The 17,245-nt window shown below is 61.3% G+C and overlaps 2 protein-coding genes across 2 annotated transcripts in view; both read right to left on the bottom strand.

The window, feature by feature from the left end:
- Positions 1-3,121: 3,121 nt before the first annotated feature.
- FOXL3 (forkhead box L3) lies at positions 3,122-5,142 on the bottom strand. Its single transcript, XM_045460294.1, has 3 exons — positions 4,765-5,142; positions 4,209-4,377; positions 3,122-3,925 (listed from the first exon to the last, which is right to left on the bottom strand). The coding sequence occupies exons 1-3, from the start codon at positions 4,869-4,871 to the stop codon at positions 3,536-3,538; spliced, it is 666 nt and encodes a 221-aa protein (XP_045316250.1). The 5' UTR covers positions 4,872-5,142; the 3' UTR covers positions 3,122-3,535.
- Positions 5,143-16,166: 11,024 nt separating this feature from the next.
- FAM20C (FAM20C golgi associated secretory pathway kinase) overlaps positions 16,167-17,245 on the bottom strand; it is a 47,249-nt gene continuing 46,170 nt past the window's right edge. Inside the window, exon 10 of the mRNA XM_045462357.1 lies at positions 16,167-17,174. Within this exon, the coding sequence (XP_045318313.1) occupies positions 16,925-17,174 (250 nt within the window). The 3' untranslated portion in view covers positions 16,167-16,924. The remainder of the gene's footprint in view (positions 17,175-17,245) is intronic.

Raw genomic sequence — 17,245 nt, 5'->3', positions numbered from 1 at the left:
ACCTGCATCTTGGTTTCACCAGCACAAGATGGGACAGGTCGGGGACAGAGGTTTGAGAACGAGAGCAGGAGACACGCGGTGCGTGTGCTCCAGTAAGAACCAGTGTGGAGGCCACATGAGCCAAGGCGAAGCGCCCGAACACGGGAGGGGGCTGCCCTGTAGGAGCTCCAGGTACCAGAAAGAGCAGTGGCAGACAGGCGAATGCAGGAGATGCGTTTCAGAGTCTCGAGAAACGGATGTTCCGCCTGGACTTGGGGGCTGGGGTCTTCTCCTTCATTTCTCCCTGCCTGTGTCCTCTCCAGCCACACTGGCCTTCTGCACGCCCCCAGCCCCACGTCCTTCCCACCTCGGGGGCCTGGCTCACCACCTCCCGCCGGGAATGCCCTTCCCCCCTGCCCTTCCCCCCTGCGCCTGCCTAGCCCGGAGGTGGCTTCCTGTGGGGCCCTGCCTGGCCACACTCTCTGAGCCACTGTGGAACCCTGAGTGCTCTCTCCCAGCACCCCGCGAGCAGGCTTGCTTCCCAGCCCCGTGGAGGCGTGGGGCTCCCCGTACACGCTGCAGGGACACAGCCTGCTCACAGTTGTACCCCGGCACCTACAACAGGGCTCCTGGACGTTTGTTGAATGAATGAATGAACAAATAGCCCCAGAACTGCTCAATAAAGGAAGGAAGGAATTTGAGGAGAAATGAGGCCTTTTCCCTGCTTCCCCGGGGGCAGATCAAGAGCCAACGGATGGCTTGGTGCGGAGGCCACTGTCAGCCACGGGAGGCCTCCCTGGACCCCGAGGGCGGACATGGGGCGAGGGAGGGCCCTGGGCACCCCAGTCCTGCCCCTGCTCCGGTCCCAGGGCTCTCTCTCTGTCCCCCCGAATGTGGGTGTGGTCTCCGTCGGTCTCCAGCCGCCGTGAGGAGGGACAGCCCCCCACAGGGTCCGGGTGAGGAGCAGCTCAGCCTGGATGCCGCCCAGCCGGGAACTTTGCTCGGTTCGATGGTGCTTTGCACACACCTCCCCTGAACTCCCGCACGGCAGCGCCTCCCAGCTTTGTTAATGGAAACCTGGTGATCCGTAACCGTGTGGCAGACATCTGCTCGGGGGTGATGTGGGGGTAATGTACGTATCGGTGATCAATCAGCGGATTTGCAAGAGAGGCATAAAGTCTTTAATTACAACGGCGCTGGGCGAGTGCGTGGTGGCAGTGGCATTTGAATAGGCCAGAGCCAGCCCTCACCCCTGCGATGTTGTCTGGTATTAAATGCCACTCACTCTGAGGGCTGGGAGACTTTGGGAAGTCGTGGGGTGTCACACGCTGGCAAATTGAAAATGTCCCTTCGCGTTCGAGAACATGATTGATCCCCTTTGCGAAACAAACGTAACACCTCCTGGCGCACAGACCTCGCCTGCCACCCTTTTCGCCACCCGGTGGCCGGTGAGCGTCTGCCCCAGACCGCGTGCGCAGGGAGGACACGCTAACCGCCTGTCTGGCCCCCCAGGCGCACCCCCACCCCCCACCCCCCACCAAGGCTGGAGCTTCTTCCAAAATTACCCTGTTTAGGACACAGGAATCTCCTGTTCGCCGTCAGGCTGTGCTCACCGGCACAAAACACAGGAAGAACACGGCTAGAACCCGAAAGATAAAATGCACATCGTATTCGCTTCATCAGTAGCAGAAAAATACACCTTCGGACGCCGTGTGGCCCCCACTCATGTGTGGCGGCACCAGCCGCATCGCGCCATCACCCAGGCCGGGTCGACTACCGTTAAAACAGCGCTCTCCGCACAACTGGCAAAGGGCCGTAAATAGCAGGCGTATACACGGACGACACACACACGCACACACGGGCACAGGGCCCTCTGAGCCGCACGAGCCCTAGTGTGGAGGAAGCGTTAGCAGCCCAGCCCCAGAGCCACATGCCAGGCCCGCCTGCTCGCCGGGTCCCCTCTGTAGCACAGGGAGGGGGAATCACGCGACCGTCAACCAGGGCCGGTGTGCCCGCTCCGGAGACAGCCCCAGACGGGGGGCCAGCGCTGTGCCCGGCGGGCAGCAGGACCCACTGGTGTCGGGTGCCTTCCCAGGCAAGAGGTCCGGCGGCAGGCGTGTTCGGAGAGGTGTCCTTGTTCCTGCTTTCCGGAGGGCTCCTTGAGGCAGGGCTCCCCTCCTCCCACGAGGCTGGCAGGCTGCCCCCCTTGGCAAGGCCTGGCCAAACGGAGAGAGCGCAGGCGGGCAGGCGGTGGGCGCATCACCACCAGGGGTCATCTCCGGACTCGGGGACCAGGCGTTTCACAACATTTGCAAGCAACGGCCTTCTCCCCTCTTCTCAAAACAATGACGGCAACCCAAGGAGTCTGTACAGGGTGGACAAGTGATACTGCGGCGGTTTAACGACGCGTCTGAATCGGAAGCAAGCTAGTCCGAGTGAGTCCCTGCGTGGCTCTGTCTCTACCTCCTGCCTGCCGTCCTTTACGGGTCTGGGTTTTTCAGAGTCCGACAAAGCCCGACCATGTAATTCCCAGCTGAGACAGCCAGCCTTCTTGGGCGTGTTTTTGTTGTTTACGGAATTAGCCAATCATCGTCACCTAGTGGCTCAGATTAGGTGTAATCCATACTAATGTTCAAATTAAGTCATGGAAAGCAATTAACTCTGCAAAAATGGGCTGGTGAAAAATGATAAGGTTGGTCAAATAGTTTCACTGTGCATAATTGTGTTTTTTAAGATGCCCGTCTCCACACGGTAATTAAATCATTTACATTTCAAATGGAGTGTACCCACCTCCAATGCCGGTAATTGTGCACTCCCTAATTGTACAGCTCAAGTGTGGCAGAATCTGTCAGCCGCCTGCTACGTAGTGTCTGCTTTCTTGGGAGACCAGCCGGGCGGAACACGCCCAAATAGGAGCTGACTCCCTGCTCCCAAGAACCAAGAAAAGTGTGCTTCCCCCCATGTTGTCCCAGATTTGGAGCCCCCCTTGCTCCTCCCGTCTTGCTGCCTTCTTTCCTGTATAAAACAGGATTTCTGAAGCAAGCAATTGTGGGACATTCTGTCCGCAACACGAGATGCGCTGAACCTTTCGATCACATCGTCCATAACAGGGCCACGGTCAAAAACTCGGGGGCGACGTTCATGGGGTCAAGGAATACCTGGTTTCACCGTTCGCACTTTTAGCTCTGGGAAGATGCCCACCCACCTCGCCGTCTGCATCCAGAGCTCACGGGCAGCTCCCAGGGTGTGGGGTCTGTGCAGCCAATTCTCAGAAGACAGAGGGATGAGGTGCTGCCTTGTCTGTGAGTGAGTGTGGCCCCGAACCTGTATTCATATCCCTCAGAGTGGGGCTGCTCAGTGAACCTAGGGCAGGACCCCGTGGGTCTTCCTGATGAAGCCAGAAGACTGACCTCTTGTCCCTCCAGCCCATGCTGACGTGCGGCACGGAACACGAGCCTGCGGAACTTAGCAGGATGTGGCAAAACCTGGCTTCTTGGCTGGAGGTGGGGCCGAAATCGCCCGGAAGACCCCGGACCCACCGGGCGCCCGCCCGGCCTCATATCGTCCACAGGTGGAGGTTCGTTGGCTGGGCCTCCAGCCGGGGGGTTCTGCCCTCCTGCTGGCCGTAGGGACCCTTGAGCCCCGCGAAAGGGCCCGGCGCCGACAGGATGTAGTCAATGCTGAACTTGATGCCCCTGTGCTCCTCCTTCCCCAGGGCAGCCGGGCTGGCAGGGGCGGGGGGCTGGCCTGGGGCTGGCTCAGGGGGCCCCTGCGGCCCCTCCGCGCCCCCCGCACGCACCTGCCCCGCCCCCTCGCGCTTGGGGCCGCGGCGCCGGCGCCGCCTGCGGTAGTTGCCGTTCTCGAAGAGGTCCAGCAGCGACTCGCAGCCAGCCGCCAACGTCCAGTAGTTCCCCTTGCCCTTCTCGTGGCCCTCCGTCCGAGGCACCTGCGGGAGAGGGAGGGGCTCCGCGGGGGGGAGGGGCTGGCTCCCGGAGCGCTCCCGCCCGCCCCTCCAGGCGTCTGGCTTCACCGAGGGCTCCAGGGTAAGCCCCGGGGCAGGTGCCTGACCTTGGGGTGGGTGGCGCTGCTCACGGGGCAGGTTGGAGGCTTGGTGCTCTACAGTCCAACCCCGCCCCCAGTCAGGAAGGACTGGGCCCAGGAATCCCCAGGCCGAGGACACCCAGGGGCCCCTCAGGGGAGTGGGGGGGGGGAGGGCGATGGGGGCTCACCTTCACGAAGCAGCTGTTGAGGGACAGGTTGTGGCGGATGGAGTTCTGCCAGGCGCGCTGGTTGGCTCGGTAGTAGGGGAACTTGCGCGTGATGAAGTCGTAGATGCCGGACAGGGTCACCCTGCCCGAGGGGCTCTGCTGGATGGCCATGGCGATCAGCGCGATGTAGCTGCAAATAGGGGCGCATGGGGCCACCCGGGGCTGAGGCGGAGGCCGCCCCCAGCGCCTGGAGGCCCCTCTGGCCAGCCTTTCCGTGCGCCAGGGGCCCCTCCAGAGGGCGCGCGCCTCTGCCCCCGGGGCGCTTGGGGTTGTTGGGGAGCCTGAACCCTGGAGCTCCCCGCTCCCCGCCTCTGCCCAGACCCCAGAGGCTCTCCCTCACACTTGGGAGTTTCTTCAGGGAGGCGGAGAGAGCCTTTCTGGCTACTTCTAAACGTGCAGGCGTCCCGTCTCCCGGCACTGCCCCGCCCCGAGAAGACAGCCATCCCGCGCGTCCCAGGCGCGTCCTAGAGAAGAAGGTTGCTGGCCCCCAGGCTCCTACCCCCCGGCCCCGGGTCACCTGTACGCGGGCCTCGTGAGCCGCTTCTGCTCGTCGGAGCTGCCCACCGGGTAGTCGTCGGCGTCATAATTGAAGCAATTGTAGGGATACTGCGAGCTGTCAAACATCTTGGCGCGCCCGGCACCCGCGGGGGCCACCGTGGCAGTTGCCGCCTCCTCCGTGCCGTCCGCCAGCCCGCCGGGTCTTTGCTGAGGTCCTGCTGGACGCGCGCCAGCCGCGTCTGCACTGTGGGCTGCTCTCCGCCCGAGCGGGGAACCTGGGCTTCTGGGGTCCCCCGCCCGCGCCCACCCCGTTCCCTCGCATCCAATCCCAGCGCGGGGGAGGCCCCAGCCACCGGCAAAGCTGCGGAGGGTTGCGGAGCGGGGCTTTTGGTGACCCTCTGACCGGCCCACGGACCCAGGGAGGAGGGAGCCGCGCGCGCGCCGGGTGGTCTGACGGGCGGGGCGCCACTCCCGCCTCCCGCCCCTGCCGCTTCGCGTCGCCGCGCTCCGGCTCCCTCCGCTGGGCCCCAGAGTTCCAGGCAGAGTCGCTGGGCAGCCCTCCCACACCACAGTCCCGAGCCCGAGCTGGGGCTCCTCGCGGGCTCCCTGCACCGGTGGACGTCTCCTCAGAGCTCCGGGGTCTGTGCGCCCTGGGTGCGTAGGGGGACCCCTAGGCTCCTCCCGGGAACCCATCACCAGAGTGGACTCTTGGGTTGCCAGAGCCAGGAGCCAGGCCACAGAGAGGGTGAGAGTGTGGCTGCCCTCCAGCACCCGGCCGGCCGGCCTCCTTCTGCCCCAGGCAGCAGGTCCAGGCAGGGTAGTTTGGGTCCAGCTGGCCCGTCCCTGCCTGGAGCACTGGGTCACAGCCAGGTCAGAGACACGGGGTCCAGCATTTCCTCCACGGCCCCGTGTCCCAGCGGCACCGTCTCTCCCTGCGCACAAGGGTGCCTTCTGCGCGGGGCCCAGCAAGGGCTTCGGGCCTGTGCTATAAGGGAGCCCCTGAGCGCTGGCTGCCCAGAGCTTGCGGTCCTGGGAGCACACTTTACAGCTAAGCCAGCGCTTCGGCTCCAGAGTCGTGATTCGTGCACAAAAGAAGACAAGGTGTGGGAACTCTAGGGGGGAAAAACGAGGTGGGATCTTGGTGGGCTTGGTGGGGGGGTGGGGGACGGGGTGTTCTCCGTGGACGTGGACTGCCACCAGAGGCATTTCCGTGAAACCTCCGCAGAGTTCTGCATTGGCCCATGTCTGTGAACCTGCCTGGGGCCGGGAAGCCTGGATAGTCTTCATCCAGAAAATCCTCCCTTCAAAGCAGACTTTTAGCTCGGAAATGAGCTGCGTTCCGTCTGGCCGGTGGGCGCCATGAGGGCCCCTGCCGCCCCTGGCGAAGAGGGGCGGGCAGGCCTGCGAGGAGCACCCAGGGGGCTGTGCCCTCGCGCCTCCTAGCTTTGGTGCCACGGCTGGCTTCTGCTTGGGATGGGAAGCAGCCTGGGGCTCAAACACGTTCGATGGCTCCGCGTCGTCCTATCAGATGTCAGAATTACAGACGCTGGGCTGCGGGAGCACAAGAGGGCACAGCCCCTCCTGAGAACGTTTCGGCAGTTTGTTAAACCACGAAAGTGACCGCGGTCTTAGCCGGCGATTACACTCTGAGCATTCATCCCAGAGACATGGAAGCTGAGATTTGCACAGACACCCGTACACACGTGTTCACAGCAGCTCTTTTTGTCACACCCCCGCACGTCCTCGGACAGGGAAGTGGTTACACAGGCTGCGGTCCCTCCACGCCACAGGGCCCCTCAGCCAAGCAGCCCGCCGTTGACACAGCAACAGCCTGGAAGGGTCTCCAGCTGAGCGCACAAGCCAGTCTCAAGGGCTCACAGACTACATGCTGCCGTTTATACGACGAAATGGAGAAAGGGAGAACAGATAGTGGTTTCCAGAGGCGGGGGGGAGGGGGAGTGCAGGCAGGAGGGAGGGGCCCCTGTGGCCTTGACACGCTGTGCGGGTCCTGACTGTGTCAGTGCGGGGGCCTTGGTTACGGGATTGTGTCTGCAGTTCTCCAAGATGTCACCGTAGGGGGAGCCGGGTGAAGGGTCCGTGGGATCTCTGTTTTATTTCTTGTGACATGCGGAACCTACAATTATCTCAAAATAAAAAGTTTGACTACATAACCCTGCGGTGGTCCTGGAGACCCTCTGCCTACCCCCCCACCCCCACTACCATCACGGCGCTGAGGCCCGAAGGGGCCACCCATGAGGAGCAAACGCGAGACGGAGCGGTCACCAGTGGGTGCCAAAGACAGGGACTCCCATTGCCCCTGCCCGGCTGGGGGTTTTCTCTGCTGAATCCCCGTGTCTAGGCGTGCCCCCCGCCAGCCCTGTTCTTGTCTTTGTCCTTCCCTCCCTCCCTCCCGTCGGGCTCGGGCGCATTCTCAGCTGGGTTCTGAGACGTGCTCTCCCGGGAGCCCCACTGTCAGGCAGGAGCAGTGGACACAGACGTGGCAGCAGCTGGCAGAGCTCCAGGCCTGCCCCGTCCCGGCCAGCGGGGTCAGCCAGCAGCAGGGACCCTGCTCACCGGGGCTTACGCTAAGGACCTCGAAGCCTTTGTCACACATACGATGGACAAGCATGCAACAACGGTGGCCACTTCACTCCGGCCTTCCAGATCGCAGCGACTGGCTCCTGTGGCCACCGCAAACCCTAACCTCCCAAGGGGTATGGGGGGAGGGTGCCTGAGCCGGAGGAACCCAGAACCCCCATGTTCCCCTTTTGCCTCACCTCTCGTGGGGAGCCGTCTCCTCCAGGCTGGGGCCACACGCCTAGCCCTTTACACACCCATGTGTGCCGGCCCACCCTCTGAAAACGATCCCTTCCCCCCGAAAGGCCACATCCCGGCCTGTAGAGAAACAGATGACAAGGATCCCAGGCCCACAGCTGCTGAAGAGCAGAGCCCGAGTTTGAAACCAGTTGGAACTCAAGAGCGGGCCTTCTCAAAGACCCACGCTCTGTCTGTGTGTCACTTCCGGGAGCTGATGCACAACGGCGTCAGAATAGCGTGGCGTGGTGCGGCCGTCCTTCCCAGCTGCCGTCCGGGCTCCTTCACGTGGAGTGTGATTTGGTCCCAGACCGTCCTGGCGGGATGCTGCGACCCGCGTAAAACGGGCAGACACGCTGGAGCAGTTGGCCGGTTCTGGTGGAGTCTGTGTTTGGAGGTGCAGACCAGATCACCCTTCAGCGTCTGTGGCTCTGAGACCTTGTCTGGGCTCGTAGTCTGGTTCTGGCTCATCCCTTGGGATCCAGGAGCCAGCATCCCAGTCACCTGCCAGATGCTTTGAAACCCACCAGTGAGGACGAGCAGTCCGTTTGAGCTCGCGAGACACAGAAGCCACCACCAAGGAGAGCACAGTTCTCGTAGCAACTGGCTGAACCTGCCTTCGGTCTGACACCTCCCATGAGAAGCTAAGCCAGACACGGCCGCCTGTTTCGTTTGGGCCCGTACGTGCATATAAATGCCCAGCGGTCACAAGGACCAGAGTCTTCTCACCGACTATCGTGGGCCAGGACTGCTCTGAGTTCTCGGCGTATCCACTCACTCAATCCGTTCGCGACTCTGCGTGGACTGGCACGTGGCCTAGTCAGGGCGTCAGTCGTGCCTTCCACCTCTCTCAAAAAAAGACGCGGAAGGAGTCGCCCTACGCCGACGACACTGGCGATCTCTGGGGAGAGAACCAGCCGTAGAAGCCTCGTTTCGGCAAGTTCCGTGCGTTTCCGGCGGAATACACGTACTACGTGAATTCACGTCGATGACTGTTTCTGTTGTTGTGGATCCAGTGGTCACAAACTGCGTGGCTTCGCTCGCCCCCCGCTTGCCAGCGAGACTGCCGAGTCACGGCTGTTTCTGGGCGGTCACAGAACCGAGGTTCCAGGGCGACGGGCCTGGCTGAGGGCAGAGCACCTGCTCACCTGGGCCCGGCGGCCCCTCCCCGCTCTGGCCGGCGGGGGGGGGGGGGGGGGGTGGCAGCAGGTGTCGGTCCGGTCAGGGAGCCGCCCGGAAAGGGAGAAGCCTGCAGGGTCCCTCACCTCACCTCCACCGAGGTGCTGGGAGACCCCGTCTTGGACTTTCGTCCCGAGGTCGCAGGGGGCAGGCGGGGGGCCTTCGGAGCATGGAAGGAACGACATGCGTTGTTGGTCGATGGCGTAGAAAGTACTGGTTGGTCAGTTAGGAGGCTTTCTAACAGATTTGGGGTCTTAGAATTCTGAAACACGTGCTCGACTTACTTGAAAATGAACTTAGTTATTCGGGGCCTGGCAGTGAGAAGGAAGGGTTCTCTGATCTTGAGCCAAAACGTCCCAGCAACGTCCTAAGATTTTTTTTTTACTTATATTAACTGACTTACTTCTCAGGACGGACCCTCGAGTAACCCTCCTGGCCATTCCTGGCTCACAGTGTCCCCCCGCGTCACACTATCTGTGTGTGGTGGGGAGGGGGTTTGAACCCAGGCCCTCCAGGAAGGTGACAGCAACTGCGGTGAAGGTGACAGGAAGGCGGCCTGGGGCACGCCCACACGTGTGTCCAGGGGGCTGTGGGAGGACACGGAATGGGAGTGTGCAGGGAACCTCGGGGCACCAGCTTCTCGAAATGAGAACAAGCAATCCGAAAATTCATATGGAACCACAAAAGGCCCCGAGTAGCCAAAGTAATTTTGAAGAAGACGACCAAAGCGGGAGGCATCACAATCCCAGCCTTTAGCCTCTCCTACAAAGCTGTCATCATCAAGACAGCATGGTATTGGCACAAAAACAGACACATAGACCAATGGCATAGAATAGAAACCCCAGAATTAGAACCCACAAACGTATGGCCAGCTCATCTTTGACAAAGCAGGAAAGAACATCCAATGGAAAAAAGACAGTCTCTTTAACAAATGGTGCTGGGAGAACTGGACAGCAACAGGCAGAAGGTTGAAACTAGACCACTTTCTCACACCATTCACAAAAATAAACTCAAAATGGATAAAGGACCTGAATGTGGGACAGGAAACCATCCAAACCCTAGAGGAGAAAGCAGGAAAAGACCTCTCTGACCTCAGCCGTAGCAATCTCTTACTCGACACATCCCCAAAGGCAAGGGAATTAAAAGCAAAAGTGAATTACTGGGACCTTATGAAGATAAAAAGCTTCTGCACAGCAAAGGAAACAACCAACAAAACTAAAAGGCAACCAATGGAATGGGAAAAGATATTTGCAAATGACATCTCGGACAAAGGGCTAGTATCCAAAATCTATAAAGAGCTCACCAAACTCCACACCCGAAAAACAAATAACCCAGTGAAGAAATGGGCAGAAAACATGAATAGACACTTCTCTAGAGAAGACATCCGGATGGCCAACAGGCACATGAAAAGATGCTCAACGTCGCTCCTCATCAGGGAAATACAAAGCAAAACCCCACTCAGAGATCACCTCACGCCAGTCAGAGTGGCCAAAATGAACAAGTCAGGAGACTCTAGATGCTGGCGAGGATGTGGAGAAACGGGAACCCTCTTGCACTGTTGGTGGGAATGCAAATTGGTGCAGCCGCTCTGGAAAGCAGTGTCGAGGTTCCTCAAAAAATTAAAAATAGACCTACCCTGTGACCCAGCAGTAGCACTGCTAGGAATTTACCCAAGGGATACCTGAGTACTGACGCATAGGGGCACTTGTACCCCAATGTTTATAGCAGCACTCTCAACAATAGCCAAATTGTGGAAAGAGCCTAAATGTCCATCAACTGATGAATGGATAAAGAAATTGTGGTTTATATACACAATGGAGTACTACGTGGCAATGAGAAAGAACGAAATATGGCCCTTTGTAGCAACGTGGATGGAACTGGAGAGTGTGATGCTAAGTGAAATAAGCCATACAGAGAAAGACAGATACCATATGGTTTCACTCTTATGTGGATCCTGAGAAACTTAACAGAAACCCATGGGGGAGAGGAAGAAAAAAAAATAAGGAGGTTAGAGTGGGGGAGAGCCAAAGCATAAGAGACTGTTAAAAGCTGAGAACAAACTGAGGGTTGATGGGGGGTGGGAGGGAGGGGAGGGTGGGTGAGGGGTATTGAGGAGGGCACCTTTTGGGATGAGCACTGGGTGTTGTATGGAAACCAATTTGACAATAAATTTCATATATTGACAAAAAAAGAATAGGAATGAACAAAAATATGGTCAGTGTGGGGCAGAGCGCGCTAGGATGGGAGGCTGTGCAAAAGCCCTGTGGCACCATGGAGGTGGTGCGTCCATAGCTTCCACTGCCCTCCCCATGAGCCCCAGACTTCTTCTGTGTTGAAGAGAGTGTCTGTATGTGTTTACTGGTGCACAGAACTTGCACTCAATTCTCGGTGAGGATAATTCATCCATTCCGGGGTCGTTTTTGAGTGGCAGGCACCGTACCGATCCTCCTGGGACAATGAAGAGGCCCCTTGCCTAGGGCCACCGAGTCTTGGTCGCTGTAGGACAGGCGGGCCTGGTTGGTGCTCAGGTGGCTGGCGGAGGACCCACCTGCCAGGCAGATGAGCGTCCCCACGGTCCCTCCACTCACCCTGAGGCCCTGGATTGGGGTCACTGCCTTTTAGAGCGGGTCTTGCTGTTCGCGGGCTCTCCTCCAGGTGGCGCAAGTGGACCAGGCATGGGGAGTGTCCTTGGTGCAGGCCTCCCCAGGCCTTTCCTGGGGCCTTTCCCGAACGATGGTGACCGCGGGACTTATCTGGCCACGGCGGCCAGTGGTGGGGAGTGCTCTCCTACCGCAGGCTAGCCTGGTCCGGGCCCCCCACCTGCTCTACCCCATCCGGTCTGACCTACGGTTGGCCTCTTTAAAGGTTTCAGCCCACTGTTCCTGTTCAGACCGCCAGGCCAGCAGCTGTCCTCACCCCACTGTGACGGGGTGGACACCGTACCCAGTTCCCGGGCGGGCAGCTGCCAGCGGGCTCTGAGCCCCCTCCTTCCCAGGGCCAGCTGCAAGCAGACTGGGGAGAGCCCTCTGCGCACGTGGGGCCCTCCTCGCGACGCGGGGACTCTGGGGTCAGAGGCGTGTCGTCCTTCACCGCTCACCACGGCCCACACCCAGGCGGAGGCTGCTCGAGGCCTCCTCTGCTCGCCTCTTCTGTTAAGGTCCCTCTGGGAGGGGTGTCCCTCAGGGACACGTGGAGGAGTTTCCCTGGGAGACTGGCCAGGGTGTGGGAGGGACGTGTGAGGGCAGGTGGGAGCCCCTTGGGCGAGGCACTGTCGCCGGGCCACCTGGGCGCTGGGTGCTGTGTTCACCCTGTCCCAGTGGGGTGAGGACAGCTCCTCTGCCTGGGGGCTTGGCCTTTGGGGCTCTGGCCCCAGGGGTCTGTGCATTCAGCTTACTCCCAGGTGACCGGGTGCAGGTACACTGTGGGGGCCACCGGGGGGGTGGGGAGGAGTCCTGCAGCCCGTGAGGCTCCTTTGTCACCCTTCTGTGGGCCATGGGGGTGTCCTTTGCTGTTCGTGCATCTCAGGCTTCTGGATGGGGGGGGCTGGAAACAAGACGGGGTCCACCCACCCACCTGCACTCCTGAGCCCCACTGCAGCCGTGTTGTCCCCTCGTGAGGGTCCCTCGTTACACATTGGTTTCCTTGTCTATTTACTTCCTTTAATTTGGGTAGTGGTCCGAGCCAAGAGCCTGCGGCCTCTGTCTGGGTGCCCCCCCACCCCCCCGCCTCCCGCCTGCCCCTCACTTCTCCAGAATGAGTCGCCCGCACTTCCTCCTGGGCCCCTCTTGAGAATTCTGTCCAGTCTGTGGACCAGGCAGGCTGGGTGACGCCCCCAGGAGACCCGACTTGCTCCAAGAGGAGTTTTGTGGAAAGCCCTTTCTCTTCATTTTGTTCGGGACCGGCTCCCTCTGCCCGCCCCCCCCCCCCCCCCACAAGGTTTCATAGGAGTCCCGGGGCAGGCCGGTCTGGGTGTGGGTCTGTGTTCTCTCTCAGCAGCTGACGGTGTGTAGGGGCAAGGTGTGGTCTGAGCTTAAAGACCGAAAGAGGGTCTCCTGCGTCTAAGGGTCTGGCCGATCCAGGCCCCGAACACCTCTCGCTCACCGTGTCGGATTCTGGAAAGTCATCTCTCCGGTCGGGGACTCAGTTGTGACAGCTGCAAAATGGCATAGTTGGGCGGGGGGTTCTCTCGGGCGGTGCTGACCCTACGGCCTCCAGGCCCGCAGCCCAGCCTCTGACCCCACCTCCTCCCCCTGTATCTTCACCCGCATTCCGGACGTGTGCCAAAGAAGCTGATGGGCGCACCTTACGAAGCCTTGCGTAACCCCACCATCGGGCCGCACAGAACAGCCGAACCTGCTCCTTGCCTCCTGCTCCCACCACCGCGTCCCTGGGGAATCCCGCCCGTTTCCCTGGATGGGCTCGCTCCCATTTGTGTGTTACCTCTGTGCTTGACAGGCGTATGTTAAACTTTATATTTTAAGTTTCACCTAACACCTGTCGACTTTGCGTCTTGCAGAGAGGGCTTAGCGCTCAGACCACGTCCTCCCCGGCCCCGGCCCGCCTCGGTCATACCACCTGTGCATAATGTGGGGCATGTCTGTAAATACCGTCCAGAGCTGAGTCGTGAGTTCCCGTAATTGTACATCCTCTCCCGAGGAGCTGATCCTCTGGACAGAACGGCCTTTCCTGTCTGCCTGGTTCCCGGAAGGTGCTCGTCACTGGCTGGGCTGTGCTGTTGTCTCTTCTGCAGAAAGAGCCGGTTCCTCGTTGTTCCACGTCTTCCTGGACACGGCCCTCCCGCCCCCGTTCTGCCCACCGATCCAGGCTGGCATCCCTCCCTGTTCCTGCCTTCCCCCCGTCTTGATTTTCTTCCTGGTCTGCTGGCGCGTCCTCCTGGGCACGGGCTGTTCAGGGCCCGTGTCCTCACCCAGGCCCGGTAGGCTCCTCGGTGGGCGGTCGGCCTGCTGGGCCGTTGAGGGAATGTGGCTTCTGGCGTCGTGCCCGTCGTATCCCAGTGGCTGAGCCTTGGGAAAGTGCTTCCCTGTGTCGCGGGGACGAGGAGCCTCCTTTCTGCCCGAGACGCCCTCTTCCCAAGTGGCCTCGGCCTTCGGACTTGTGCGTCGGCTTCGCATTGGCCGATTTTAACAAGGACCCTCCTAAGTCAGTTTAGTGAGAGCCTCGCCCTGGATGTCGGATCGGGTCCCCATCCGCCAGGGGGTGTCTGGTCCCCCTGGCCCGCCTCAGCAAGAATCCTGACCCCAGGCCTCCTTAGTAATTTCCAGCCCACTGACCCCCTGCTCTGTGGCTGCGAATCCCCGCTTTGTCACGCCGTGTCCTGAGCTGAGCCTGGGTGAACAGGGACGTCCCTGCGCCCACAGTCTGCTCTCACTGCCGGCCTGCGCTGGGCTTTCTCTGGGGCACCTGCACGTTCTGGTTCCAGTGATGCTGCCTGGCTTTTGAAGGGCGGCAGATTATGTCACCCCGAGATGGGCCTCTTTGGCGTGAGGATTATTTCAAGCTGGTTATTTTGAGAGCCAGCAGACACAGGAGATACTCTGAAGTGGGGTGGAACCTACCCGTTTGCCGGGGACGTTCGCGCTGAGAAGGGGAACCCCCACGTGCAAGGGTGTGCCCCGTCCGGGCCACAGAGACGGGCCCAGACCTGAATCTGTGTGACAACCGCACGCTCACTCTTTCCGGTCACCTTTCTCCTTCTGTCTTTGCTCAGGAAACTCCAAAAGACCTGGGGGTTCTGTGTTGGGACCCAAGAAAAAAGACCAAAAGTGTATTTCCTGTTATGCCACAGGCGCCCCGGGAGCCCCACCTACCCGGCAGCTTACGCACGGGCTCTTAGAGCAGCTGCGGCTCCTGGTGGGGTCCCCTGCTGGCCTGCAGGTGGCTGTCTCCTGCCTGTCCCCACGTGGCCTGTCCTCTGCATGTGCGGGGAGGAAGACTCCCCTCCTCTTACGAGGAGGCCAGTCCTAGCAGATTGGGGCCCCAGCTCTTGACCTCACTCAACCTTATTGCCCCCTTAAAGGTCCATCTCCAAATGCACTTACGGTGGGGGTCAGGCCTCCACCCAGGAACTGGGGAGCAGGGTGTCTCCTACCTCTGTCCCTTCCCCGTCCGTCCCTGTCTGGAGTGGCCTAGTTTGTGCCATACGCATGGGTTGGTCACCTCTGGTGATGTCCGCTGGGTCGCCAGCGGGTCCTGCAGAAGCCGCCCGGCCAACTGTACTGGACCAACGGTGGTTGGACTGGGGGGGGAGGAGGGGGGCTGGAGCCGTGGCAGCACCGACTGGCCCTGAGTCAGAGGCCGCGACACCAGCACTCCGTTCCCTCGGGGAGACCTGGGGTGGGGGGGACGCACTGTCCGGGCCACGGAGCTGTCTGCTCCCTCTCGTGGAACCACGGCAGGCCCTCCTGGGCACTCTACTCCTCCCCACGTGGCAGGGACAGGGACCGAAGCGGGAGACCGGAGAAGGATGGCGGGCAGGGCCAGAGGTCCGCGGGTGCCGGCCATCGGGCGAGCGCCGGGCTGGAAGCCTGTGCTAGGCAGGGAGCGGGAGCCTCGTCCCCGTTTACTTCCTTGCAGCCTAAGGCTCTTTTGTGGCTGGGCTGTGGGTAGGCCTCCCGCACCTGAGCGCGGCCCGGGTGGGGCTCAGGGACGTGGAGGAGCCCTCCTGCCCCTCAGTGAACAGCTGGCCGTTCTGGGAACCTGAGCTGACTCTGGGGCCCAGTGTCAGAGCCTCACGGAGCCTCAGTTTCCCCATCTGTGAAATGAGGAACAGAAAATCGACCTTGCCGTGTTGCTTTAGAGACCAGCAACGGTTCATTTCGGCTGCTTTGCAAGGTGCCGAGCACACGGAAAGTGATGGTCCTGGGGCAGCAGTGGGGCTGGGAGCCTAAGAGGGGGTGCCCGGGAGGCACTGGGGGCTCTGATTTCCAGCGCCCTCTGCTCCCAGGCGTTCTCATGCTGCAGGGTTTACGTGAGCCCTCGGTAGCGTGCTCTCCTTGGAAGCCTCGGGGCTGGCCTGTCACGGTGCCCTCTGCCCTCACGGTGCTGCACGCAGAGAAGGTCTGGGGAGCCTCCAGGCGGGCTCCCGGGGGAGCCTCCAGGCCCCGCGGCCAGCAGCGCGGGGCAAACGTGGTGGGCCCACAGGTGCCAGTGCCGCGTAGATGTGATGCCACCCTCTGGGACCAGCCCGTGTCTTCGGGGACCCCCTCCCAGCTTTGTCAGTGCCTGCCACGGCAGGAGTGGGATGGGCGGTTGCCCCTGGGCCCACGCCTCCTGCTTGCCTACGGGCCTCTCTTCCCCAGCCACGGCGCCAGGCCACCCTGGGCGCTCCCGGCTCCAGGACTGACTTCTGTGGACGGTGGGTGGGCAGGCAGCCGAGCTCAGGGTGTGAGGTGGACCTGGACCCCAATACACATTTGCTGTATTTTTATTGCACTTTTACCACATTGCAATCTATTCCACAAAAATGCTGCAAAATTAAGCCTGTTGCTGAGCCCCGCGGAGGGGCCCGTGTGACGTATTTACACAACCGTCAGAGCAAAGTCAGAACAGCAGCAGCACCCTCAGCGGCCGGGGAGCGTCCCCGGTGCTGCCGAGCGGCTCTGAGAAATGGAAGACGTGGTCATTTACGTCACTCTGGAGCCAGGAGTCTGTCGAGCAGCCCGTGGTTCCATCAGGAGCCCCCCGGGCACCGAGATGGGACGGTCGGCCGTCTGGCTGCAGGGCCCCCAGGAAGGAGGGGAGGAGGGAGTTTATTTCAAGTTAGGTCCAGATGTGAGCAAACTTGGCGGGAGAGGCCAGCCCCGTGGGCTCTGCCCCCTCGTGTGCATTTGGTGGCTGGGCTGGCGTCCGTGTGTGTGTGTGTGTGTGGGCGTCGCTCTCTGTCTATGCACATACACGCCACGTATGAATACAAAATAGTCCATAAACGCTTCCTTTGCATACAAAAAAGGTGGGTCGCCCCCGCCGCCAGGCCGCCTCCGTCCGTGAGCACAGAGCGCCCGCTCCCCGACCTCCTCCGGTCTCGAGGACGAATACGACGTGTCCTGTCGGACCCGCCGCCGAAGGTTCCCGGACCCTGGGAGCGGCCCGTCCGTTCCCAAAGTCACTGAACGCAGGGCGTGGACGCACGTGTCCCTCCTCCGCGGCAGGCCGGCGGCTCTCGGTCACTACCTGCGGGGGGGGCCTCTGTGCTCAGGGCCCAGGTCGTCCTCCACCACGCTGTGCGGCCCGTCCTTCTCCACACAGTCCCTGACGGCCTGCAGCACGATGCGGAGCCTCCGGTCCAGGGCCTCCAGGTGAGGCCGGTACAAGACGGGGGCCACACGGTCCTTGCTCAGGGACTCCGTCATCAGCAGGCTCAGCTTGTACTCCTCCTTGGCCAGAAGCTGCAGCCGCAGGTAGGTGGACTTCCTGACCCTGCAGGGGAGGCGGAGGTCGGGCGCCAGCTCGCAGGAGGCGGGGCCCGGCCTCTAAGGACGGGGCGCGGG

This window comes from Leopardus geoffroyi, chromosome E3 (assembly GCF_018350155.1).
Source record: "Leopardus geoffroyi isolate Oge1 chromosome E3, O.geoffroyi_Oge1_pat1.0, whole genome shotgun sequence".
In the NCBI taxonomy this organism is placed as follows: Eukaryota; Metazoa; Chordata; class Mammalia; order Carnivora; family Felidae; genus Leopardus; species Leopardus geoffroyi.
Note: the sequence above shows the minus strand (reverse complement) of the source record. Positions and strands in the feature narration are given on the sequence as shown.

Coding starts and splice junctions, on each gene's coding strand:
- FOXL3 (XM_045460294.1), bottom strand. CDS start 4,871: ATGTTTGACAGCTCGCAGTATCCCTACAATTGCTTCAATTATGACGCC. Junction 4,378..4,764: donor CTCACGAGGCCCGCGTACAG/GTGACCCGGGGC, acceptor CCCTATTTGCAG/CTACATCGCGCTGATCGCCA. Junction 3,926..4,208: donor TCAACAGCTGCTTCGTGAAG/GTGAGCCCCCAT, acceptor CCTCTCCCGCAG/GTGCCTCGGACGGAGGGCCA.